General features: G+C 44.0%; 1 protein-coding gene across 4 annotated transcripts in view; it reads right to left on the minus strand.

Moving 5' to 3' along the window:
* Window positions 1-27,744, minus strand: part of DENND4C (DENN domain containing 4C) — a 186,574-nt gene that overhangs the window by 145,390 nt on the left and 13,440 nt on the right. For all 4 annotated transcript variants that reach the window (XM_077249748.1, XM_077249757.1, XM_077249741.1 and 1 more), the window contains exon 2: window positions 5,113-5,433. In XM_077249748.1, coding sequence (XP_077105863.1) covers window positions 5,113-5,417 — 305 coding nt within the window. In that variant the 5' untranslated portion in view covers window positions 5,418-5,433. The remainder of the gene's footprint in view (window positions 1-5,112; window positions 5,434-27,744) is intronic.

Below are 27,744 nucleotides of genomic sequence, written 5' to 3' on the forward strand. Positions count from 1 at the left end.
GTACATAAATCAGGATCAGCACCTCCCGACACTGCCCCCAGCTCTCCACAACCATGACAGGCATCTTCACCTTACACAAGATATTACTAGGTAGCTTTTAGAAGCCTCTTTCAGGTAGTAGGACAGCTGACTCCCACCTGACAGCTCAGCTGCTATGTATACACTGCCTAACATTAGGGTCGTCACACCTACAGCTCACCGCGGACGGTATTGAGAGGCCATAAAGAGGTCAATCGAGGCTCAGAACATTTTAGAGTAATACCAAAGTCAATTTTTCCTGTCTAATCATTGGGGCACTGATCCCTTCCTTCCACACTGGCATGGCTTTTCCCTTGCCATCATTCTTGTCAATTTTAACCCCTTAATGACCGCCAGTACGTCTTTTTACTGACCTGAGATACAAGAGACTAGCATCCCTCCACGGGTGACAATGCAGCAGTTGTCGGCTGTACACTCTGACAACTTGCCTCATTAGCCACGATCAGTGTTGGCACCGTCCATATCAGTTTAACCCCTTAGATGCTGCTGTCAATAGTGACTATATCATATAAATAGTTAACAGAGTGTGGGGGCTTCCTCTTTATCCCCATCGGCACCCTGAGATCTTGATCATGTGGTCCTGATGTTTGCCATGGCAATTCACGGCCAAATAAAGGCCTTAGGCTGTGTGCACACGTTGCGGTTTTTTCGCTATAAAACGCTATAAAAACGCATTAAAAAACACATACATTATGCATCCCATCATTTAGAATGCATTCCGCAATTTTTTTTGCACATGATGCGGTTTTTTTTCCGCCAAAAAAAAAGCTTCGCGGTCAAAAACGCATCATGTTAAAAACGCGAAAAAAACACATGCGGATTTCTTGCAGAAAATGTCCGGTTTTGCTCAGGAAATTTCTGCAAGAAATCCTAAACGTGTGCACATAGCCTCAGAGTTTGCCGGCTACAGCGGCCTATTCAGAAGTTAGAAACATTTAGGTGGTAAAAATACATTTTTTTATTCCTGTCATGTCACTTTGCATTAATTCCAGAAAATCACCTGAAGGGTTAATAAACTACCTGACAGACGTTTTCAATATGTCGGGGGGTGCAGTTTTTAAAATGGTATCAGTTTTGAAGGTTTCCCAATATATAGGACCTCCAAAGTCACTTCAAACATGGATAGGTCCTTTAAATATATACATTTTGTAAATTTCCAGGAAAAAAAATATAATATTGATTAAACCTCCTAAAATGCTAACAAAATAAAATAACATTTTACAAATGGTGCTGATGTAAAGCAAACATGTTTTTTTGTGGTACGACTAGTTGAATTAACGGGAGAATCATTCAAAGTTTTACATTTTTGTCAAATTTCTGATATTTTCTATAAATAGGGTAACAAAACCTAGTGATCTAAATTTACCATTATCATAAATTATAATGTGCTACGAAAAAAAAACTATCTCCAAATCACTGGGATATGTTGAAGTGTTCCAGAGTTATTATCACATAAAGGAACACTGGTCAGATGAACAATATTTGGCCCCGTCACTAAGGGGTTAAAAAACACGGGTGACAGATGAAGGAAAAAACAAAAAATATAAACCATAACCCCTTATTTATCTACTAGATGGTGGCCCGATTCTAAAGCATAGGGTATTCTAGAATATGCATATGTCCACGTAGTATATTGCACAGCCCAAGTAGTACACTGCACAGCCCACGTAGTATATTGCCCAGTAGTATATTGCACAGTTACGTACTATATTGCCCAGTGACGTAGTACACAGCACAGAGCCACGTAGTATATTGCCCAGTTACGTAGTATATTGCCCAGTTACGTAGTATATTGCCCAGTTACGTAGTATATTGCCCAGTTACGTAGTATATTGCCCAGTTACATAGTATATTGCCCAGTTACATAGTATATTGCCCAGTTACATAGTATATTGCCCAGTTACATAGTATATTGCCCAGTTACATAGTATATTGCCCAGTTACATAGTATATTGCCCAGTTACATAGTATATTGCCCAGTTACATAGTATATTGCCCAGTTACATAGTATATTGCCCAGTTACATAGTATATTGCCCAGTTACATAGTATATTGCCCAGTTACATAGTATATTGCCCAGTTACATAGTATATTGCCCAGTTACATAGTATATTGCCCAGTTACATAGTATATTGCCCAGTTACATAGTATATTGCCCAGTTACATAGTATATTGCCCAGTTACATAGTATATTGCCCAGTTACATAGTATATTGCCCAGTTACATAGTATATTGCCCAGTTACATAGTATATTGCCCAGTTACATAGTATATTGCCCAGTTACATAGTATATTGCCCAGTTACATAGTATATTGCCCAGTTACATAGTATATTGCCCAGTTACATAGTATATTGCCCAGTTACATAGTATATTGCCCAGTTACATAGTATATTGCCCAGTTACATAGTATATTGCCCAGTTACATAGTATATTGCCCAGTTACATAGTATATTGCCCAGTTACATAGTATATTGCCCAGTTACATAGTATATTGCCCAGTTACGTAGTATATTGCCCAGTTACGTAGTATATTGCCCAGTTACGTAGTGTACAGCACAGAGCCACGTAGTATATTGCACAGTGACATAGTATACAGCACAGAGCCAAGCAGTATATTGCCCAGCCACGTAGTATATTGCCCAGCCACGTAGTATATTGGCCAGTCACGTAGTATATTGCCCAGCCACGTATGTCACAGGTTAAAAAAATGAAAAATAAACATATACTCACCTTCCGAGGGTACTCTTGTATTTCTGTCGCCTGTGTGCGGTGCAGGCAGCAGCTTCCGGTCCCAGGGTGTGATGACGTCGCGGTCACATGACCGTGTCGTGGTCACATGACCGTGACGTCACAGCAGGTCCTTCTCGCGCAGGCGTGCAGGACTTGTGATGACGTCGCGGTCACATGACCGTGACGTCATGGCAGGTCCTTCTCGCAGACCATCCTTGCCACCGTAACCTGCCGCTTGCATGGACCGGTCACTGGAGCGTCGCGAGGAGCGGGAAAGGCGGCGGAAGGTGAGTATATAATGATTTTTTATTTTTTTTATTTTTAACATTAGATGTTTTTACTATTGTCGCTGCATAGGCAGCATCGATAGTAAAAACGTGGTCACACAGGGTTAATAGCAGCGGTAACGGAGTGAGTTACCCGCAGCATAACGCGGTCCGTTACCGCCGGCATTAACCCTGTGTGAGCCGTGACTGCGGGGAGTATAGAGCGGGCGCCGGGCACTGACTGCAGGGGAGTAGGGAGGGACTAATCGGACTGTGGCCGTCGCTGATTGGTCGCGGCAGCCATGACAGGCAGCTGGCGAGACCAATCAGCGACTTGGATTCCATGACAGACAAAGGCCGCGACCAATGAATATCCGTGACAGAAAGACAGAAGTGACCCTTAGACAATTATATAGTAGATGGACTGTCATTCAGAAACACTAGCTTTCTTCACCTTTTTGCTTACATTTCCCCTTTAGAACACAACACCAATAGTCCCTGGATATACTGTATCTGGGTTTATTTTATTTTGCTTTCTATAACACACACTTTTCATGTTGCCCATAATCATGTAATGAAACGGGCTTTACTTCCAATAATGTAACAACCACCATGCAATCACATAGTGGTTCAGTGGAGACAAAACTGTCTTCCAGATGTTGCTGCCGTAACCAATGTTCAGCATAGATTTTCCACTAGGCCAAGGCCAGGGTCGCGCTCTGGATTCAGAGATGTGTCTGTCGGGCGACTCCTTACCAGCATGCAAATTGTTCCTTCATAGCTCTAGCTGCAAACCACCTACTTAGGCTACGTTCACATTTGCGGTGTGCGCCGCAGCGTCGCCGCCGCAACGCACAGCGCAAATGTGAACACATGCACAACGCAGCTTTTTGCGCCGCATGCGTCCTTTTTTTCATTGATTTTGGACGCAGCAAAAATGCAACTTGCTGCGTCCTCCGCGACCCGACGCGGGCGCCGCAGGGACGCATGCGGCGCAAAAAGCAAGTGCACCGCATGTCCATGCGCCCCCATGTTAAATATAGGGGCGCATGATGCATGCGGCGCCGCTGCGGCGCCCGCCGCTGCGGCGGGCGCCGCTAATGTGAACGTAGCCTAAGACAATAATCAATGTAGCAGTATTTAATATACGAGTCCATCGTAGCCAGCCAGGCAAGGAAAACTGGAGAGTAACCCTGTGATCATTTCCCACTAAGCCCAGCACATAACACTAATCGTTAGCCATTATTACATGTCTTTTATACATGGCAGGGTTTTACAGGTAAACATTGCCAATAATGCCTGGTTGATGCTTCGGTTAGGGCAGCATGATCAAGATGACAGATCCCTCCAGGAGATTGGGTAATGCCAAAATATAACTGTCACGCTGGGTGCGTTCTTTCTTTTATGATGCTCCTGTTTTGGCATATACAGTTAGCTTTTTTTATGAATCTATTAGAGCAAATGAGACTTTTGTATAAAGCAATCTTCAATTCAAGCTTTTAGTAGCAAAGTTTGCTTGGCAACTAAACACATAGATAAATGACGTGACGCCTCTCATATACGACCTGTGAGATCTACATTTTTTACTCTTTTTTACCATGTTTTGTGCAGTTTCTGGTCATGTATTCACTGCTTCTTAAACAGTATCCTGATGACAACCACAGAGCTAGCAGGCCACCGATAGCAGCACACACTTCTGACACGGACAATACAAGATACATGAGGGGCAGCATGCTGCCCGAGTCTTTATGCTGCTTTACTGTCCTGAGTTTATCGCAAACGTTAGAACAGTAACCTTCTACCAATAAATGAAGGCTTGGATTGAAGAATCCTGTGTCTCGTTGTGCTGAGATTGTACATTTTTGTGGCTGATGCATTGAGGAATAGATTCCCAGAAATGACCACCCAAAGCAAGCGTCTCCCAGTATACACTGTCTCTCCCAACAGTGAGCACTACAGTACACTGCCATGTGTATGGGTACAACTGTTCTTCTGGGTTTATAATTCAATATTAGAAAATCTTAGGTACAGAAACAAATACACAGAGGAGCTGACAATCCCACCAAAAGAACTCACCCAACATCGATCAGAGGTGCCTTCCCTTTCTCCCGCTTGTAACAAATGAACAGCTCTGGACTCTTCAGACTGCCATGATTGAGATTTGCCTGAAGACCACTTGACGTGATTTCGATACACGTGAACCCCTCTGGTACCGCCTCACCGGCTGTCCGGTTGATGATGACAATATCTGTAATTGGAGCTTTGGGCCGACCAGCTTTTGTCTCCCCCCGGGCCACATCATGATCAAGGAGTTTAGAGGTATCTGTCAATCCTGCCACTACAAAGTAATCTGCAACACGGGGACCTTTATCTTCCATCATATCTGCAGTTGGCTGCCTGAAACAAGTAAACACAAGAAAATAGAATAAATATATAGAGCCACCAATTTTGGAGTTTCATTTTTTGGGTGAATGACAATACAAAGTCAATAATGATTGCAAATCCAAAATTCCAAGGCACCAGAAAATTGCGTGGATAAAACAGAGCCTTTATTTCATCTTTAAAAAAGCACGGTGAAATAAAAACACAAAGGAGACCAATGGTGGATGAGAATTACTCAATGGACTATATAAATTAATGATTGCATGAAGCTATAGAATGGACATCAGCTCCACTGTCAGCGATATGTAATATCCACACAAGGGCGGTTACTTTCTGAACAGCATGTAATGGGGTCCTGCTTTTTAAATACATGAGGGTCTCAGCAGTAGGGAATCACGCAAAGATCAGTTTCACACGCCCGTTAAAAACAGACCATGTTCATATTGCAATACCCAGCCTGACCACTGGGTCTCTTAACCTGAGCCAACGGCCTCATGCATACCCATCATTTATACGTAGGAGACACTTCGCTCAGGCCCGGAGTTCTGCTGGTCGGCTGCATATATACGATAAGAGCATGTACGTGTGAAACCAACCTCACGCTACAATTTGAGAGACGATGGGACCAAAGTGAAAAGTGTCGGGACTGCAGCACCACTATATCTGTAGCATATTATATCAGCTTACTGTGGGTAACTTATAGAACCCAGTAGGTGATACAATTACTAAAACTTGGTACTTTGGTTAAAACAATGTCACTGATATGCTTTTAACATACAATGTGGATCCACACCACCTTTAGTTTTTTAAAGTGACTAGTGACCTGCAAAAGCTTCTGACCTCAATCAACTTTAAGTCATATTTAGCGACAGCCAATTTCCTCAAAGATTTGCAGGAGAACATGTCCAATGAGTCCAACTGTAGCCTTACAGCCCATTTACTCAGGCCGATGTCAGGCCAGTAGAGAGCGGTGATTTACTATAGTCAAGTCGTTTGGGGATCATTTACTGGCCTGAATATTCAGGTCAAGGAGAAATGTTGGGGACAGAACATCAAAATGTTCTTTCTGTTGACATATTAGGTACATGTTATTGGCACCTCATGTACCGTTTACATAGGGTGATGTGCTGCCGAAACCAATGATTTTATGCATACACAAAAATCAAATCACCCACAGAATGAGTGTTTGCTTGTTAGACAATTACCAACACATTTACACCAGTAGGTAGTAGGAAATAGGTGTCCTTACAAACGCTCATTCACTGATTATTGGCTCATGTAAAAGGGCCATAACCTATCAGATAAAGAATCCCTGCATTAACACAACACATCATCATGTTATATTATATGCATTCATCTGGCGTGCACACACCCAGATCAGCTTTATTGATGTCTACAGAACAGCACACAAAACAACCCTGATGTCAATGACCAGCTCCATCTCCATACACTGGATTATGAGCCATTAGAGCATAATTGTTGCGTACCTTCACTTACAGTTCTAGATAAGCATCTAAGTTTGCGATATGCACGCCTCTTGAAGCTGCATTTACACAATTATCTCAACATCCACAAACACTCAGTGGGTTATACAAAAAATTACAAAGAGCATTCACAGATAACTCCTAAGAAGAACTCAATGAATTTAATGAAATTGCGTGTACTACAGAATGAAAAGTGCAAATTGGCACAGACAAAAAACAAAATATCAGCAGACATGGACCCCTTCCCTACATGTGATGTCAGCTGCGGAGGACAGGAGCCTGCTCTATACAGGGTAGAAGCCTCCTGTCCTTTACAGCCTGCACCTGTAGCTAACAGCAGCAAACAGATCCAGCTCAGATTGCTGCTGTCTAATCGCTTAGATGACGCTGTAAATCTCGGATTATGTGGTGCCAATGGATTAAGATGGCGGACAGGAGCCTACTGAAAACACTCGTCACTTCTTATATCTATAAACTGCTCAAAAAAATAAAGGGAACACAAACAACACCATGTAACTCTAAGATACCGTAAATCACACTTATGTGAAATCAACCTGTCCAGTTATGAAGCAACACCAATTGTGAATCAATTTCTCCTGCTATTGTGCAAATGGAACGTAACAGGTATAAATGATATGCAACTAGCATGACAATTCCTATAAAGAAGTGGTTCTGCAGGGGGTGACCACAGACCATTTTACTGTTCTCATCCTTTGTGGCTGTTTTGATCACTTTTGCATTTTGTAGTTGGTCTCACCCCTAGAAGGTACAGTAGCATGAGGCAGTGTCAACAGTAGAACCCACTCAAGTGGCTCAGGTAGTGCAGCTCATCCAATATGTCACATCAATGCGAGCTGTGGCAAGAAGCGTAGTTGTGTCTCAGCATAGTGACCAGAGCATGGAGCAGATACCAGGAGACAGTACAGTACCCCAGGCGACTTGGAGAGGGCCATAGGAGGGCAACAACCCAGCAGCAGAATCACTACCTCCTCCTTTGTGCAATGAGGAACAGGAAGAGCACTGCCAGAGCCATGCAAAATGACCTCCAGTAGGCCACTAACATCCATGTGTCTGCTCAAACGGTTAAAAACAGACTTCATCAGGGTGGTAGGAGGGCCTAAGGTCCACAAATGAGTGTTCTGCTTACAGCCCAACACCATGCAGGGTGATTGGCACTTGCAAGAGAACACCAAGATAGGCAGATTCTACATTGGCGCCCTGTGCTCTTCAGGGATGAGAGCAGGTCCACACTGAGCACATGACAGGCTCACAAGTGGAGAAAGATCTGCTGCCTTCAACATCCTACAGCATGACTGGTTTGGCAGTGGGTCAGTAATGGTGTGGTGTGGCATTTCTTTGGAGGGCCGCACAGACCCCCATGTGCTAGCCAGAGGTACCCCCGACTGCCATTAGCTACCAGGATGAGATCATCAAACCCATTGTGAGTCCACATGCAGGTTCAGTGGGCCCAGGGTTCCTTCTGATGCATGACACTGTTAGGTCTCATGTAGTTGAAGTGTGTCAGCAGTTCCTGCATGGTTAACACATTGTTGCTATGGACTGGCCTGCCAGTTGCGCAGACCTGAATCCAATCGAGCACATCTGAAACATCAGGTCTCACACTATCCACCACAGACTGTCCAGAAGTTGACTGATGCTTTAATCCAGGTCTGGGAGGAGATCCCTTAGGAGAACATCTACAGCCTCATCAGGTGCATGCCCAGGCGTTGTAGGGAGGTCATACAGGCCACACACACTACTGAGCATCATTTCATCCCTCCACAGTGAAAGCAAGTACACTGTGTGGGCATTATCCACATGACCTGATGACACAGGCTCATTGACGCTACCAGGCAACCCACTACCACCAATGTATTAATTTACATATTAATCCTCATCTGAAGCCGACTGCCTTATACGAGGTACCAGCTCGCCTCCAGCTTATCTCTACTAATACTTACTTGTGAATTTGAGAAAGACCCGGGGCTCGGGTCGAAATGTTAAAAAGAAATTGCTTGGATAAGATTCTTTCCCTTTTTGTCATTGATCACTGTGGTGGACTTTGGTGCAGAATAAGGGTATGTGCACACATTGCAGATTTGCCTCTGGAATTTTCTTTGCGGATTCTGCATCTTTTGGAAGAAAACGCAGGTGCAGATTTGATGCGTTTTTCTTGCGGATTTTGTGTGGTTTTCCAGCGGATTTACTGCGGATTCTGTGCGGATTTCATGCGTTTTAACCCCTGCGGATTTCTATAATGGAATGAGTGCAGAAACGCTGCGGATCTGCACATAAGTGACATGGTCCTTTTTTGAATCTGCTGTGTTTTCTGTGCAGATTTTTCCGCACCATTAGCACAGCATTTTTTTTGCCACTGACTTACATTGTACTGTAAATCACTTGCAGATATGCGTTTCTGCGCAGAAAAAAGCGCTGCGGATCTGCAGGAAATTTGCAACGTGTGCACATAGCCTAATAAATTTTGATTGGGAAGGAACCTTTACAAGTGTGGCTATATAATATATACTGTATTTTTCGGACCATAAGACACTTTTTTTCCTCCAAATTTGGGAGGAAAGTGTGGGTGCGTCTTATGGTCCGGATGTAACAAGTGGGGAGGGGGTGGCAGCAGAGAGTGGGATCCACTGCGATCCCATTCACAGGAGGCAGAAAAATGTCCCCACTGCCTGGCTGCAGCGCTGGGGAAACCATGTGATCCCGATGATTAAAGTGCAGTGAATATTCATTAGCCGCTTCCCTCCCACCTGTCAGGGCAGAGCAGTGAGCAGCAAATGAATAGTCCTTCACTGAAACAGCAGGGACACACACAGTTTAAAAAAGAAAAGAATGTCCAGCTTCACCGAGTCCGTAAAAAAGAGTTTTCTTTATTCACAAACTTTAAACATGGAAGATACAGACTTCAGCACGAACCATATGGGTAAGAATATCAACGAGTTTCTGGAGACTAAGCTCCCTTAATCATGACATGGTTTCCCCAGCGCTGGATTCCTGCAGCAGCTGGGGAGATCTGTGTGTCCGGTGGAGGAGGGGACAGCAGCAGCAGCAGGGGGCCGGGGGAGACAAGATCCCCGCATACCTGCCTGGGCTGTGCTGGATGCTGCGGCATAAGGACCTGTGTGATGTCATGAAGTGGGCGGGCTGGAGCATTACATGGCAGCACAAAGCCCTCCCTCTTCTTGATGTCATCACAGGTCCTTCAGACTCTGCACTAGAATCTGCAGGCTTCCTCTTATGACCTGTGGTGTGGAGAGGTAACAAGAGGGAGCTCTCTGTGGTGTCATGGGTTGGGATGCTCCAGGTTTTCACCTCACCACAGTGGCTGGCTGCCACAATTAAAAGGTTAGTCTTTACAACACACAATTAAGCAATGTGCCACTCCTGTGGTGAACTATAACTCCCAGCATGCCATATGATCTGCAGGACATGCTGGGAGTTATAGTTCTCCCATGAGATCATAAAGCAGCACTCCAGTGTTATTTTTCAGTGCTGGAGTGGTGCTTTAAATATAAACCCTGTGCCACCATTCTTATACTCACCCTCCAGCGTCTTCATATAGTACTTTACAGTCTACCAGCAGCTTCCAATATAATAACATACTATTATATATAACAACAACACATAATAGTATGTTATTTATGTTATTAAATATTTTACCACTTTTTTTGCTTCAAATATTTTTTCTCCACCTGTAAAACCTGGGTGCGTCTTATAGTCCGGTGCTTCTTATAGTCCGAAAAATACGGTTCTTTTGTCCATCACCATGGTCAGGACACATTTCAGCCACAAGCAATAAATAACGACTATTATGAGATGCCAGAAAAGTCAATGTCCTGAAAACATTGAGAATTGATACAAAGTACACAATACTGCAAACATTTGTAACTTTTCTCTCTCTCCCGCATGGAAACGTGAATAAAAGCCCTCGGCATGATTCTGGAAATGTAGAGGAACTGAACTCCATTCACACACGATAGATGACAGCTATGTTACATAGCAGGTATCTGCATCTTACAGCTGCGGCTGTTAACCATCTACATGTGGCTGTCAATCTATGACAGTGGCACATAAATAGAGCGGTTCCAATGTGTGAATACATCGCCTCCTATCGGCCACCTACTGCGCGATAATGGGGTACCTGCTTAAGGCCCCCAGGGCTGCCAACTTCGCACTCCTGTAAAACTTATCCACAGGTTGAGTTTTGAAAAGAGACCATAATTGTTCAGACTTAAGTACTACAATACGAAGTAATACAAGTGACCAAACAATCGTATTTTCATGTCACCTCTTGCCCCTAAAAAAATAAAATGCTAAAACATAAAAAGTAAAATTGCCCCCTTTTTTATTTTTTAAAAATAAAGAAAGGAAAAAAAAAATTCACAGATTTGGTATTGCAACATCCATAAGTCCAAACCACAAAATAAAAATTTATTTAAACTACAGTCATGGCCAAAATTTTTGAGAATGACACCAAAATTATATTTTCACATGATCTGCTGCCCTCTGGTTTTTATTAGTGTTTGTCTGATGTTTATATCACATACAGAAATATAATTGCAATCATATTATGAGTACCAATAGGTTATATTGACAGAATGAATTAATGCAGCAAGTCAATATTTGCAGTGTTGACCCTTCTTCTTCAAGACCTCTGCAATTCTCCCTGGCATGCTCTCAATCAACTTCTGGACCAAATCCTGACTGATAGCAGTCCATTCTTGCATAATCAATGCTTGCATTTTGCCTGAATTTGTTGGTTTTTGTTTGTCCACCCGTCTCTTGATGATTGACCACAAGTTCTCAATGGGATTAAGATCTGGGGAGTTTCCAGGCCATGGACCCAAAATCTCTATGTTTTGTTCCATGAGCCATTTAGTTATCACCTTTGCTTTATGGCAAGGTGCTCCATCATGCTGGAAAAGGCATTGTTGGGCGCCAAACTGCTCTTGGACGGTTGGGAGAAGTTGCTCTTGGAGGACATTCTGGTACCATTCTTTATTCATGGCTGTGTTTTTAGGCAAGACTGTGAGTGAGCCGATTCCCTTGGCTGAGAAGCAACCCCACACATGAATGGTTTCAGGATGCTTTACAGTTGGCATGAGACAAGACTGGTGGTAGCGCTCACCTCTTCTCCGAATAAGCTGTTTTCCAGATCTCCCAAACAGTCGAAAAGGGGATTCATCAGAGAAAATTACTTTGCCCCAGTCCTCAGCAGTCCACTCCCTGTACCTTTTGCAGAATATCAGTAGGTCCCTGATGTTCTTTCTGGAGAGAAGTGGCTTCTTTGCTGCCCTCCTTGAAACCAGGCCTTGCTCAAAGAGTCTCCGCCTCACAGTGCGTGCAGAAGCACTCACACCAGCCTGCTGCCATTCCTGGGCAAGCTCGGCACTGCTGGTAGTCCGATCCCGCAGCTGAAACAGTTTTAAGATAAGGTCCTGGCGCTTGCTGGTCTTTCTTGGGCGCCCTGGAGCCTTTTTGACAACAATGGAAGATCTCTCCTTGAAGTTCTTGATGATGCGAGAGATTGTTAACTGAGGTGCAATCTTTGTAGCTGCGATACTCTTCCCTGTTAGGCCATTTTTGTGCAGTGCACTGATGGCTGCACGTGTTTCTTTAGAGATAACCATGGTTAACTGAAGAGAAACAATGATACCAAGCACCAGCCTCCTTTTAAAGTGTCCAGTGAGGTCATTCTTACTTAATCATGACTGATTGATCGCCAGCCCTGTCCTCATCAACACCCACACCTGTGTTAATGGATCAATCACTAAAACGATGTTAGCTGCTCCTTTTAAGGCAGGACTGCAATGATGTTGAAATGTGTTTTGGGGGTTAAAGTTCATTTTCTGGGCAAATATTAACTTTGCAATTACAGTAATTGCTGATAAGCTGATCACTCTGACAGTCAGGAGTATATGCAAATTGCCATTAGAAAAAATGAAGCAGTAGACTTTGGAAAAATTAATATTTGTCTCATTCTCAACATTTTTGGCCATGACTGTATATTGTTAATGCTGTGAAGAGCGAAACACCAGAATAAAATTTTTTAATTTATTAATTGTCACCTCACCCCCCCCCCCCCCCCACTAAAAACTGAAATAAGTGATCGAAACAATGCATGTACCCCAAATTGATAACAATATTATTGGCTTTAGCAACAGAAAAATAAAAATGTTACGGGCCTTGGAAATTAGCATCACAGAGAAAGTAACTTCTGTTGTATTTTTTTTTCACCATTTCACCTCACTTGGAATTTACTCCTCCTGTTTTTCAGTACATTGTACATGGCACAATGAAAGGTATCATTCAAAACTTCAACTCATCACACAAAGAAGGTGGCCTCAAGTATATGAGTTTCTGGCTCTTCGAAGAGGAACAAACAAAAAACACAAAAAATGAAAAAAAATCCCAGGTCATTACAGAGTTAAAGGAAACCTGTCACCATTACAGAATGCTGTAGATAAGCCCCTGATGCTGGTGGGCTTAGCTCACCTTCCATTTTGGGGGTGACAGGTTCCCTTTAACCCTAGAACGCATACCTGGGGCCTCGCAGGCCTGCCAGGTTACTTGTTTTCTATTTTTTGTAAAAGTACTTTAGTTAGAATTTTGAAAATCTAGGTAATCCTCAGGTATATAGTTGTTAGTGATTTCCAGTTATTCATATAGTTTTATGTTACAGACATTTCGGTATAACAACCTTTTTTTGGGACTACCCCATATTCACGCACCTGAGGCCTTTTAGGCCTGTACTAGGTTTACATGTGATACGCAGTCTTTTTGTCTGTATTGTTGCTGGGGAAAAACTTTTATGACTCTGCTATTGCTGGGAAGAGTGTGGATTCTGCATGACAACATGGTCATGTGATCTTGGAAGGGAGGCTCCCTCACAAACTCATGTGTCTCTGACCTCATCACAGGTCTTTTTGTCCTAATTGCTGGAGAGACTTTGGAGGAAGAAGTCGGCTTTCTGAGCTCCAAAACCAGAGGCTTCTACTGCACTACAAGAAAGTGATCTGTTGAAGGTAAGAGGAGGGGGACTGCACTTTACCCGCTTTATATCGCTTGGTGTGCTGAGACCCTAAAGGTACCGTCACACTCAGCGACGCTGCAGCCATATAGACAACGAGCCGATCGCTGCAGCGTCGCTATTTAGGTCGCTGTAGAGATGTCAAACACAGCAACTCCAGAACGATGCAGGAGCGATCCTGTGACGTAGCGGTGACTCACTTATCGTTCTCACAGGTCGTCAGCTCCATGTTTAACCCCTTTCTGCCATTGAACGTACTATTCCGTCCATGTGGGGTGGGCCCTACTTAGCAAGGACGGAATAGTACGTCCAGCACGATCGGCCGCGCTCACGGGGGGAGCGCGGCCGATCGCGGCCGGGTGTCAGCTGACTATCGCAGCTGACATCCGGCACTATGTGCCAGGAGCGGTCACGGACCGCGATCAAACATGATCGCAGTGTGCCGGCGGTACAGGGAAGCATCGCGCAGGGAGGGGGCTCCCTGCGTGCTTCCCTGAGACCCCCGCAACAACGCGATGTGATCGCGTTGCTCCAAGGGTCTCCTACCTCCTTCCTCGCTGCAGGTCCCGGATCCAAGATGGCCGCGGCATCTGGGTCCTGCAGGGAGGGAGGTGGCTTACCGAGTGCCTGCTCAGAGCAGGCGCTGGTAAGCCTGCAGTGCTCTAAGTCAGATCGGTGATCTGACAGAGTGCTATGCAAACTGTCAGATAACCGATCTGTGATGTCCCCCCCCGGGACAAAGTAAAAAAGTTTAAAAAAAAAATGTCCACATGTGTAAAAAAAACATTAAAAAAAAATCCTAAATAAATAAAAAAAAAAAAATTATTCCCATAAATAAATTTCTTTATCTAAATTAAAAAAAAAATCAAACAATAAAAGTACACATATTTAGTATCGCCGCGTACGTAACGACCCCAATGTACACACCAATGTTACATCACATTAGTCAGTAGTAAAAGTTTGCAGTGGGAGGGAACTAGTAGTGCTGTCAGGTGGATTCCTGGAAATACAATTACCGGTAAGAACTAATTACCGTTTTCCAGTCCACCACCTGACAGCACCATTGGAGAATACCAAAGGATGTTAACTAGGGTGGGACTACTGCATGTAAGACTTTTCTACCAAAGGCTAATTGGTCTGATACGACATCTAATTTATAGTGTCTAGCAAAGGTAGAAAGACTAGTCCAAGTCGCCGCCCTACAGATTTGCTCAGCTGAGGCACCCCCTTTCTCTGCCCATGATGTAGAAATGGCTCGTGTTGAGTGGGCCCTAAGAGTGTCCGGGGGATCTTTCCCTTGGTTTGTATATGCTAGGCTAATCATGTTTTTAATCCACCTAGCAATGGTTGATTTTGCTGCCTTGCAACCCCTATTTGGACCACCGTATTGAATAAATAAGTTAGTGTCCCGTCTCCAGCTTTCTGTCGCCCCCAGGTATTTTAGAACAGTCTCCCTAACGTCAAGGTTATGGTAGACCCCTTCTTTTGCGTTTTTAGGGTGTTGGCAGAAAGAAGGAAGGATTATTTCCTGATTTATATTGGTAGATGATACTACTTTGGGGAGGAAAGCTGGGTTATGTTTGAAGACTATTCTGTCGTCAAAGATTTGAAGATATGGGTTCTGGATAGAAAGAGCCTGCATCTCCCCTAGCCTTTTAGCCGATGTGATGGCAATCAGGAAGGCGGTTTTAAAGGAGAGATTGGCTATGTCCATATCTTCTGACAGTAAGTAAGGGGTTTTACACAAAGTGTTAAGGACCAGGTTTAGGTCCCAAGGAGGAGTTGATTTCCTCACAAGTGGCCTCATTCTCTGTGTGGCCCTGGAAAATCTGGCTATCCAGGGATGGGAGGCTAGTGATATATCAAAAAATACACTAAGTGCTGCAATCTGTACTTTCAGAGTACTAGGCCGAAGGCCCTTGTCAAATCCGAGTTGCAGGAAATCGAGGATCTTGGGGATATCTGGTTTTGAAGTATCCACATGACCTTCTCCCAGAAAGGAACAATACCGCTTCCAGATCTTGTTGTAAATCGCCGAAGTCACCGGCTTTCTGCTTGCCTGGAGTGTGGTAATGACCTCTTCTGACAGGCCTCTGGATCTTAGGGTCTGCCGTTCAGGATCCAAGCAGATAGGTGCAGAGAGTCTGGATTCTTGTGGAACACCGGACCCTGAAGCAGAAGGTCCTGCCTGTTCGGTAGAAAGACTGGTTCTTCTGTTGACATCCTGGACAGTAGAGAAAACCAGCTTCTTTTCGGCCAGAAGGGAACCACCAGGATTACAGTTGCTCTCTCGTCTCGTATCTTCCTGAGTGTCTTCGATATCAGAGGAAGAGGCGGAAATGCGTACAGGAGGTCTTCTCCCCAATACTGAGACAAGGCGTCTACTCCTGTGGCTCCATCTAGAGGATTCAGAGAAAAAAATGCTCTGACCTTTGTGTTTGACCTGGCGGCAAAGAGGTCCACCTGAGGTGTGCCCCATTTCTGGCATAGACCGCTGAATACTTCCGGGTTCAGTTCCCACTCTCCGGGATGTACCGACTTTCGGCTCAAGAAATCTGCTAGTTGATTCTTGGCACCTTCCAGGTGAACTGCCGAGATAGATTTGACAGATCTTTCTGCCCACCTGAAAATCTGGTCTGCTAAGTGTTGCAGTGGTGGATGTCTCGGACCTCCCTGGTGTCTCAGAAATGCCACTGCTGTGACATTGTCGGACAGTATTCTCACGTGTCTGTCTCGGACCAATGACTGGGCCTGGCTCAACACTTTCCAGATCGCATACAGCTCTCTGAAATTCGATGATCTTGCCGCAATCTGAGGAGTCCATTCTCCCTGGTAGTATGTTCTTCCTATATGACCGCCCCATCCGTATTGACTGGCGTCTGTGGTAACCGTAACACAGGGATCGAGTACCCACGGTACTCCCTCTCTCAGGTTCCTCGGTCTGGTCCACCAGGTTAGGGATCTCTTCACTGACGGAGACACAAGCATCTTCCTGTCTAGGGAACTCTGTTTCCTGTTCCAGGATCCTAGGACTTCTCTTTGCAACTCCCGTGAGTGGAATTGGCTCCATTTCACACAGGGTATGCATGCTGTCATGAAGCCGAGTATCCTCATTGCATCTCTTATGGAGGGGGTACTTCTTCTGAATTGATGGATGTGTCTGATCAAGGCCTCTTGTCTGTCTTCTGGTAAGAAAGATGTTCTTAGATTGGAATCCAAGATCACCCCCAAAAATTTTATTCTGGAATTTGGGACCAGGCAGGACTTTTTCCAGTTCACAATCCACCCCAGCTCTTGTAGGATGGAAAGGGTGAAAGTGCAGTCTATTTGGAGGAGTTTCTGTGATTTCGCCATTATCAGGAAGTCGTCCAGGTATGGGACTATGGTCACATTCTGATTCCTCAGATAGGCCACCACTTCCGACATCAGCTTGGTAAAGATCCTGGGCGCTGAAGCAAGCCCGAAGGGGAGACATCTGAACTGAAAGTGATGTACAATCCCCCTGTTCATTATGGCAAACCTCAGGAATTTTTGGTAGGAGAGGTGTATCGGGACATGATAGTATGCATTGCTCAGATCTAGGGTACACATTACCATGTCTTTGTCTATTAGAGGCGTCGTGGATCTTATAGATTCCATCCGGAATCTTTTGTACCGGACCCATTTGTTTAATGGTCTTAAGTTTATAATCGTCCGGGAGTCCCCGGACGGTTTCTTTATTGAAAATAAATGGGAATAATGGCCTTCGCCTCTTTCTGAGATGGGAACTGGCACAATCGCTTCTAATTCTAACAGCTCCTGGATGTTTGTCCACATGGACGAGTCGGAGAGCGGGCAAGGTCGGGTTACTACAAATCTTTCTGGGGGACTGCCGGAGAATTCTAATTTGTATCCCTGTGCAATTACTTGTAGAATCCAAGGATTCTGGGACACCTTCTGCCAACCCCCTAGAAATTTCTGTAATCGACCTCCCACCTTTATGTCATTTATTTGACTTTGGTGTACCTGCAGTAGGGAAGATGGAGTCTCTACCTTTTCCACCCTTGGGATAAGACCACCTCCCAGTCTTCCCTTTCCCCTTGTAGTCTGTCCTCTGACCAGGTCGGGACCTACGAAAGGGCTGATATTTTTTGGTATTCTCCTCAGGGAAACCCTTCTTTTTATCTGAGGCCTTTTCTAGAATATCGTCTAGAATTGGCCCAAATACTTTATTTCCTGAGAATGGGATTCCACACAATTTATTTTTTGACTGGAGATCCCCCGACCAGGTTTTTAGCCATATGGCTCTTCTGGCCGCATTAGACAGGGATTCGCTTCTAGCCGCAAACCTTACAGATTCGGCAGAAGCGTCTGCCATAAAGCCTGTTGCGAGTTTGAGCAATGGCAATGATTTAAGGATAACCTCTCTGGAAGTCTTGGCTTTGAGGTGATCCTCTAAATCGTCAATCCATAAGTGCATTGACCGGGCTACGGAGGTTGCCGCTATATTGGCCCGTATTATTGCCGCGGAGGACTCCCAAGTTCTCCTTAGCAAACCGTCTGCTTTACGATCCATAGGATCTTTTAATGCGGAAGAGTCCTCAAATGGAATTGATGTCTTCTTCGCCACCTTTGCTAGCGGGACATCGATCTTGGGAACTTCATCCCACACTTTAATGTCTTCAGGGTTGTAGGGCAGACGAAGTCTAAAGTCCCTGGGAATCACCAGCTTCTTCTCCGCTTCCTGACACTCTTCCAGGATCATGGAACGAATGTGGTTGTTGACGGGGAAGACTTTTGTCACCTGGGCATGTAATCCGCCAAACATCTCGTCCTGGATCGAGGTCTCCTCTGGTGTATCTTGTAGCTGCATGGTGTTACGCACAGCATAAAGAAGCTCATCCGTGTCTGTTGCGGAGAAGAGATATCTCTTCCCTCTGCCCACAGATCCGTCTCTTTCTTCCTGGTCAGAATCCCCCGAAACCTCACCCTCGGAAGAGGGGCTAGATTCCCTCGGCCTCTTCCGTGAAGTCTGTGGTTCTGACTGAGTAGCCTGGGGAAGATTCAAGCTTGAGATAGAAGCCTGAACCTCCTGTCGAATCATGGTCCTCATACTGGATAGCAGCGCTGTCTGCTCATCACCCACAATTTTGGATGTGCATGATTTGCACAATGGTTTCCGCCAGTTTTCCGGAAACTTAGTGGAACATATCGGGCATTTATTTTTCCCCGATTTTTTCCTTTCGGCTGTGGGGATGGAAGGCTCAGCCTAGGGTAAAATAGAGATACGTGGCACCGTAAGTGGGGAGCAGGGGGAGGGGTGAGCTTTGTGGTATGGCTTTGTATAGCCCACTCACGTGCCCCTGAAGTTGGTCAGTCCCCTCAGGTCTGGCAGTCTCCTCCATTAGTGCAGATGACAATATCTACGTATAGCCGAGTGCTCCCTTTGTCAGGATGGCCGGCGGTATACAGACCCCCCCCTGGTGAGATTATATAGGTTTTACCTGGTTGATCCTGCCCTCCTTACCGCCGCTGCGGTGACCGCGCTGAGCCCCTCACCGAGGCCGGCGTCATCCTCCATGCTGGCCGCACCGGAAGTGACGCTTGGAAGCAGGGTGGATAAAAATCAATGTTTTTTTAAAAAAATCAAAAAAATCGGATTTTTTTGATTTAAATCGGATTTTTTTTATTTAAATCGGATTTTTTTCAATAAACTGCTTTTTGAGGAAAATATTTTACCATCCAAAGGTTCTTCCATCATGAGATAAAGCTGAGTTGTTTAACTCAGTAGAATAAAGGCTGTATATGTGTAACATTCACAATGCCATGCTCTTCCAGAGGTTTCTGTAGGATGCTGACTATCCAACAAGTTTGGGCATGTCAACTGAATGGAAAAAGAAACTAAACCAAAAGTGAAACCAAGCTAGAAGTGTGGAATTAAAGGGGCAGTAGGAACAAAATGTGGAGGCTATTAATAGTTTATACAATTAAGACATGCTGCTTTTAAACACCTACCTATTGCCATATAGTAAAACAAAAAAGATTTTTACTTACTTTGGGGTCCCCCCCTCACCCTGGCGTTAGATCGTTGCCCCTAGTTTCGTCCGTGTAACTATGGGCGCACATGCGCACTGCTCTCACTTCTCATTTTAATCGTGATTTATATTAAAAAAAAACCTTTTGATTTAAATCAGTGATTTAAATCATGATTAAAATCATGATTTAAATCGATCCGATTTAAATAGAAAAAAATCTTTTGATTTAAATCGTGATTTAAATCATGATTTAAATCGGCGTGATTTAAATCAATCCACCCTGCTTGGAAGCGGTCGCCGCACACACCACCCGGCATGCAGGCACCCGGGCCGAGAGCCCCCCGAGGAGGAAGCGGACCCGACCCCAGGAGCAGCGCTACACTGGGGAGGCTGAGGGACCCCTGATGGCAGGTATCAGCCGCAGATATCTTGCGGCGGGGAAGGGAAAGGCTGGGCCCCCCGATCCCCACCATCTGCACAGCACCGTCGGAGGATGTCTTGCAGTTCCTATCTGCAGTGGGACAGGAAAAACACTGGTGGGTGGAGTGGGGAGGGTCCTTTTAACTTGTGGTTCCTGTCCCACTGCGGATAAGAAGGACGTCCTCCAATGGTGCTGTCAGGAGGTGGACTGGAAAATCGGAATAAAAAGCGATCAAAAAATCTCCCGTGCCCAAACATGTTACCAATAAAAACGTCAACTCGTCCCGCAAAAAACAAGACCTCACATGACTCTGTGGACTCAAATATGGAAAAATTATAGCTCTCAAAATGTGGTAACGCAAAAAATATTTTTTGCAATAAAAAGCGTCTTTCAGTGTGTGACGGCTGCCAATCATAAAAATCCGCTAAAAAACCCGCTATAAAAGTAAATCAAACCCCCCTTCATCACCCGCTTAGTTAGGGAAAAATAAAAAAAATTAAAAAAATGTATTTATTTCCATTTTCCCATTGGGGCTAGGGTTGGGGCTAGGGTTGGGGCTAGGGTTAAGGCTACATTTAGGGTTGGGGCTAAAGTTAGGGTTAGGGTTTGAATTACATTTACGGTTGGGAATAGGGTTGGGATTAGGGTTAGGGGTGTGTCTGGGTTAGAGGTGTGGTTAGGGTTACCGTTGGGATTAGGGTTAGGGGTGTGTTTGGATTAGGGTTTCAGTTATAATGGGGGGGTTTCCACTGTTTAGGCACATCAGGGGCTCTCCAAACGCGACATGGAGTCCGATTTCAATTCCAGCCAATTCTGCATTGAAAAAGTAAAACAGTGCTCCTTCCCATCCAACCTCTCCCGTGCGCCCAAACAGGGGTTTACCCCAACATATGGGGTATCAGCGTACTCGGAACACATTGGAGAACAACCTTTGGGGTCCAATTTCTCCTGTTACCCTTGGGAAAATACAAAACTAGGGGCTAAAAAATAATTTTTGTGGAAAAAAAATTTTTTTTATTTGCATGGCTCTGCGTTATAAACTGTAGTGAAACATTTGGGGGTTCAAAGCTCTCACAACACATCTAGACAAGTTCCTTAGGGGGTCTACTTTCCAAAATGGTGTCACTTGTGGGGGGTTTCTACTGTTTAGGTACATTAGGGGCTCTGCAAACGCAATGTGACGCCTGCAGACCATTCCATATAAGTCTGCATTCCAAATGGCGCTCCTTCCCTTCCGAGCCCTCCCATGCGCCCAAACGGTTGTTCCCCCCCACATATGGGGTATCAGCGTACTCAAGACTAATTGGACAACAACTTTTGGGGTCCAATTTCTCCTGTTACCATTGGGAAAATACAAAACTGGGGGCTAAAAAATAATTTTGGGGGGAAATTTTTTTATTTTCACGGCTCTGCGTTATAAACTGTAGTGAAACACTTGGGGGTTCAAAGTTCTCACAACACAACTAGATAAGTTCCTTGGGGGGGTCTAGTTTCCAATATTGGGTCACTTGTGGGGGGTTTCTACTGTTTAGGTACATTAGGGGCTCTGCAAACGCAATGTGACGCCTGCAGACCAATCCATCTAAGTCTGCATTGCAAATGATGCTCCTTCCCTTCCGAGCTCTGCCATGCGCTCAAACGGTGGTTCCCCCCCAGATATCAGGTATCAGCGTACTCAGGACAAATTGGACAATATATAGGAGAAAAAAAAAAAGAGAAGAAAAAAAAGAAGCCAGCACTGCTTAGGGTTAGAACGCAATACAAATGGTGCATATGCACCTACTGAATTCTAACTGTAGTTCAAATATGAGACATTTAGCAAATAATTGATCAATTCTTTGAGCTACCCCGCCACTTCACGGCAATCTCATAATGGGGCAGTCCTACTCTACGTATTATATTAAAATCGTGCCATACGGCCTCCTAGATGTATAAAGAGTATAAAAAGACAGACACCATTACTAACTATGACATGCAAACTGTACCTGGAGGCCGTAATGGCACAATGTTAACAAAATACGTAGCGTAGGACTGCCCCGTTATGAGATTGCCGTGAAGTGGCGGGGTAGCTCAAAAAATTGATCAATTATTTGCTAAATGTCTCATATTTGAACTACAGTTAGAATTCAGTAGGTGCAGGTGCATCATTTGTATTGCGTTCGGACCATAAGCAGTGCTGGCTTCTCCTTCCCATTTTTTTTTCTTTAACAATATATAGGGTCCAATTTCTCCTGTTACCCTTGGAAAAATACAAAACTGGGGGCTAAAAAATAATTTTTGTGGAAAAAAAAAATTTTTTTATTTGCACGGCTCTGCGTTATAAACTGTAGTGAAACACTTGGGGGTTCAAAGCTCTCACAACACATCTAGATGAGTTCCTTAGGGGGTCTACTTTCCAAAATGGTGTCACTTGTGGTTTTTTTTTAATGTTTAGGTACATTAGGGGCTCTGCAAACGCAATGTGTTGCCTGCAGACCATTCCATCTAAGTCTGCATTCTACATGGCGCTCCATCCCTTCCGAACCCTCCCATGCGCCCAAACGGTGGTTCCCCCCACATATGGGGTATCAGCGTACTCAGGACAAATTGGACAACAACTTTTGGGGTCCAATTTCTCCTGTTACCCTCGGGAAAATACAAAACTGGGGTCTAAAAAATAATTTTTGTGGGAAAAAATGTTTGTTTTATTTTTACGGCTCTGCATTATAAACTTCTGTGAAGCACTTGGTGGGTCAAAGTGCTCACCACACCTCTAGATAAGTTCCTTAGGGGGTCTACTTTCCAAAATGGTGTCACTTGTGTGGGGGTTTCAATGTTTAGGCACATCAGTGGCTCTCCAAACGCAACATGGCGTCCTCTCTCAATTCCTGTCAATTTTGCAGTGAAGTCAAACGGCGCTCCTTCCCTTCCGAGCTCTCCCATGCGCCCAAACAGTGGTTTACCCCCACATATGGGGTATCGGCGTACTGAGGACAAATTGTACAACATCTTTTGGGGTCCATTTTCTCCTGTTACCCTTGGTAAAATAAAACAAATTGGAGCTGAAGTAAATTTTGTGTGAAAAAAAGTTAAATGTTCATTTTTATTTAAACATTCCAAAAATTCCTGTGAAACACCTGAAGGGTTAATAAACTTTTTGAATGTGGTTTTGAGCACCTTGAGGGGTGCAGTTTTTAGAATGGTGTCACACTTGGGTATTTTCTATCATATAGACCCCTCAAAATGACTTCAAATGAGATGTGGTCCCTAAAAAAAAAATGGTGTTGTAAAAATGAGAAATTGCTGGTCAACTTTTAACCCTTATAACTCCCTAACAAAAAAAAATGTTGGTTCCAAAATAGTGCTGATGTAAAGTAGACATGTGGGAAATGTTACTTATTAAGTATTTTGTGTGACATATCACTGTGATTTAATTGCATAAAAATTCAAAGTTGGAAAATTGCAAAATTTTCAAAATTTTCGCCAAATTTCCATTTTTTCACAAATAAACGCAGGTAATATCAAATAAATTTTACCACTACCATGAAGTACAATATGTCACGAGAAAACAATGTCAGAATCACCAGGATCCGTTGAAGCGTTCCAGAGTTAAAACCTCATAAAGGGACAGTGGTCAGAATTGTAAAAATTGGCCCGGTCATTAACGTGCAAACCACCCTTGGGGGTGAAGGGGTTAACATTGCTGGCATCGTTGCTTTTGCTGTCAAACACGACGATACACGCCGACCTGACGACCAAATAAAGTTCTGGACTTCTAGCTCCGACCAGCGATATCACAGCGGGATCCAGATCACTGCTGCGTGTCAAACACAACGAGATCGCTATCCAGGACGCTGCAACGCCACGGATCGTTGTCGTTCTCGTTGTAAAGTTGTTTAGTGTGAAGGTACCTTAACAAAGAGTCTTATCACATACTGTTTACAGTGCACAAGCCTGATTGTAATATTTTTTTTTTCTTTTTAGTTTACTGACATCTAAAATTACAATGGCACAGTCTACTTCCAGGGGATTGACTGACCATGAAATCGAGGAGATTGCTTTCAATAGTGATGAAGAAAGTGAAATTTCTTTGTCTGATGAAGAGTACATGACACCAGCTAATGTATCAACTTCATCGTCCAGCGATTCTTCAGATGATGAAGAAGTAGTGGATCCAGCAGAACATTCCAAAAAATATTTGTTTTAGATGTTCTATTTGAACAGTACTGCTGCGGCTCCTGCACGTACCCCATCACATAACAGTATTAGAGTTGCTCAAGGAGCTGTCGGAATTCCCCAATTCATGTCCAAAAGAGATGTTTTCTGTAAATTTGTTTCGGATGATATTGCAGATGAGGTAGTTTTGTGTACTAACGTAGAAGGAAAACGTATCGCGTCAGGAAGAAAAAAAACATGGAAAAATATAACTAAAAAGTGGAACTATATGCTTATATTGGCCTTACTGTTCTGGCAGGGTCGACAAAATCATACGATGTTCCAATCAGAGAGTTATTTCAGAACCCATTTGCAGATCCATACTACAAAGCTACTATGTCCATCAATAGATTTGAGGGTATTCGGAGATGCCTTCGTTTTGATGAAAAGAACTCGCCCTGTGAGGTTGGCAACTGATAAATTAGCCCCTATTAGCTATATCTGGAATCTTTTTTATCAAGAACTGTACAAAGCTTTACCATTCCAGTGATAATGTGACAGTGGACGAGCAACTTCTTGCCTTTAGGGGACGTTGCAAATTCATTCAGTATATGCCCAGTAAACCAGCTAAGTATGGCATAAAAATGTTCTGGATGTGCGATTCAGCAAGCTATTATGGGATGAATGGTCTGATTTACTGTGGCAAAGAAGCTGATGCTCCAGTCCAGAAAGACCTACCGTATTTTTCGGACTATAAGACGCACCGTACTATAAGACGCACCCCAAATTTGGGGTGAAAATTGCAGAAAAAAATATTTTTTATAAGATGGGGGTCCGTCTTATTGTCCGAATTTAAGATCTCTTACCTGAGGGCAGGCAGTGCTAGAGCAGGGTCACAGGAGGCATGGTGGTGGCAGAGGTGAGGTGATGCTGAGGCCGCGGATTCACCTCAAATGTGGACGGGACCCTGCTCACGCCATACAGCTCACCGCGCCACATCATCCCCGCACCTCTGTCGCCGCCACAATGCCGGTAAGTCTGCATTCCAAATATAAGACGCACCCCCCATTTTCCTCACAATTTTTTTGGGGAAAAAGTGCGTCTTATAGTCGGAAAAATACGGTATGTTCCGACATAGTAAAAACACTTGCTCTACCAATTTTCAATTCAGGAAAAAAATATTACAATGGAAAATTACTTTACCAATTTTGAAATGGCCAACTTTTTGCTTCAAAAGCAACTTACACTTGTTGGTACTATGAGACCAAACCGCCGCGAAATTCCTCCAATCATGAAGCACAATGCACAGCGAACAATCTATGAGAGTGTATTCGGTTTCTGCAATCAAGCAACAATGGTGTCTTACAAAGCCAAGAAAGAAAAATCTGTGATATCACTGAGTACAATGCATCATGATGGAAGTATTGACACCAATGACAGGAAAAAAAAACCTGAAATCATACTGCATTATAATAAGACAAAAGGAGGTGTCGACAAGATGGACGAAATGATTGGAGAGTATTCGTGCAAAAGGCAGACTAAACGTTGGCCTGTTGCCCTTTTTTCCAATATCCTTGATGTGTCAGCCCTCAATAGCTACATTGTTTATTGTCAAACTAATCCAGAATTCCATGCCAACAGGAAAGACAAGAGACATCTATTTTTGACAGAACTTTGTTATGAACTTTTGATGCCTACTATGATGGAGAGAAGCAGCATGATATGCTTATCAAGGCAAATTACGGAGGCAATGATCTGATGTGGAATACGCTTTCTGGAACATCCAGAGCAAAGAGAAAAAAAAGAAAGCGCTGCTATATTTGTCCAGCAAAGAAGGAAAGAAAATGGGAGCGTTTCTTTTCTACTTGCGGACAAAATGTATGCAAGGAACATTCAGCCGAAAAAAATAATATGCGAGAATTGTCGGGGGAAAATGTAAAGTTACAAATAAATATTCCTGCACCAAGTTTGCTACAAACAAAAAATGTTTTCATCAAAAAATTGCATATAGAATGCCTATATTTGGCGTGCCCGTTTACTTACTTTTTTGTTGTTTTATGCACATAATTATGTTTTGAAATATACACATCTTAGGCTGTGTTCCCAGTAGCGCTGGGGTTCGCCAGAAGGGGATCCATAATGGATCTGACCTCCTGGTAACTCCAGCTAAGGATGCCGGAATGGCGGGTTTCCGCCAGCCTTAGCTGGGGTCACCAGGAGGTCAGATCCATTACGGATCCCCTCCTGGCGGACCCCAGCGCTAGTTGGAATGCATCCTTACCCTTGCAATTGTAAAATAAATTTTGAAAAGTATTTTTATTTGAGTTATTCCGTGTTATTTGCACACAGACCTAAAAGGCCCCAGGTGCGTGAATATGGGGTAGTCCCAAAAAAAGGTTGTTATACCGAAATGCCTATAACATAAAAATATATGAACAACTGGAAATTACTAACAACTATATACCTGAGGAATACCTAGAGTTTCAAAATTCTAACTAAAGTAATTTTACAGAAAATAGAAAACAAGTAACCTGGCAGGCCTGCGAGGCCCCAGGTATGCGTCCGCCAGCCTTAGCTGGGGTCACCAGGAGGTCAGATCCATTACGGAATCCCATCCTGGCGGACCCCTGCGCTAGTGGGAATGCATGCTTACTTTGCAATAAACTTTGAAAAGTATTTTTATTTGAGTTATTCCATGATAATTGTAAACAGGCCTAAAAGGCCCCAGGTGCGTGAATGTGTAGATTTCTATGGGTATGCGTTCTAGGGTTAATTATATAAAGAATAATCCCAGGCTACATTCCCACAATTAGCTTTTGGTGCAACAAAACACAGTGTCTTAGGCTACTTCCACACTAGCGTCGTTTTGCCTACGTCGCAATGCGTTGTTTAGGAGAAAAAAATGCATCCTGCAAAGTTGTCTGCAGGATACGTTTTTTTCCCCCCATAGACTTACATTAGCGACGCATTGCGACGTATGGCCACACGTCGCATCTGTCGAGCGGCGGATGCGTCATGTTTTGGAGGACCATCGGCACAAAAAAGTTCCATGGAACTTTTTTTCTGCGTCGAGTCCGCCATTTTTGACCGCGCATGCACGGCCGACACTCCGCCCCCTCCTCCCCGGAACTCACAATGGGCAACGGATGCGTTGTAAAACTACATCCGCTGCCCACGTTTAGCTACTTTAACACACTGTCCGTCGGTACGTCGGGCCGACGGTTTGCG

This window comes from Ranitomeya variabilis, chromosome 1 (genome assembly GCF_051348905.1).
Source record: "Ranitomeya variabilis isolate aRanVar5 chromosome 1, aRanVar5.hap1, whole genome shotgun sequence".
NCBI classification, from domain to species: domain Eukaryota; kingdom Metazoa; phylum Chordata; class Amphibia; order Anura; family Dendrobatidae; genus Ranitomeya; species Ranitomeya variabilis.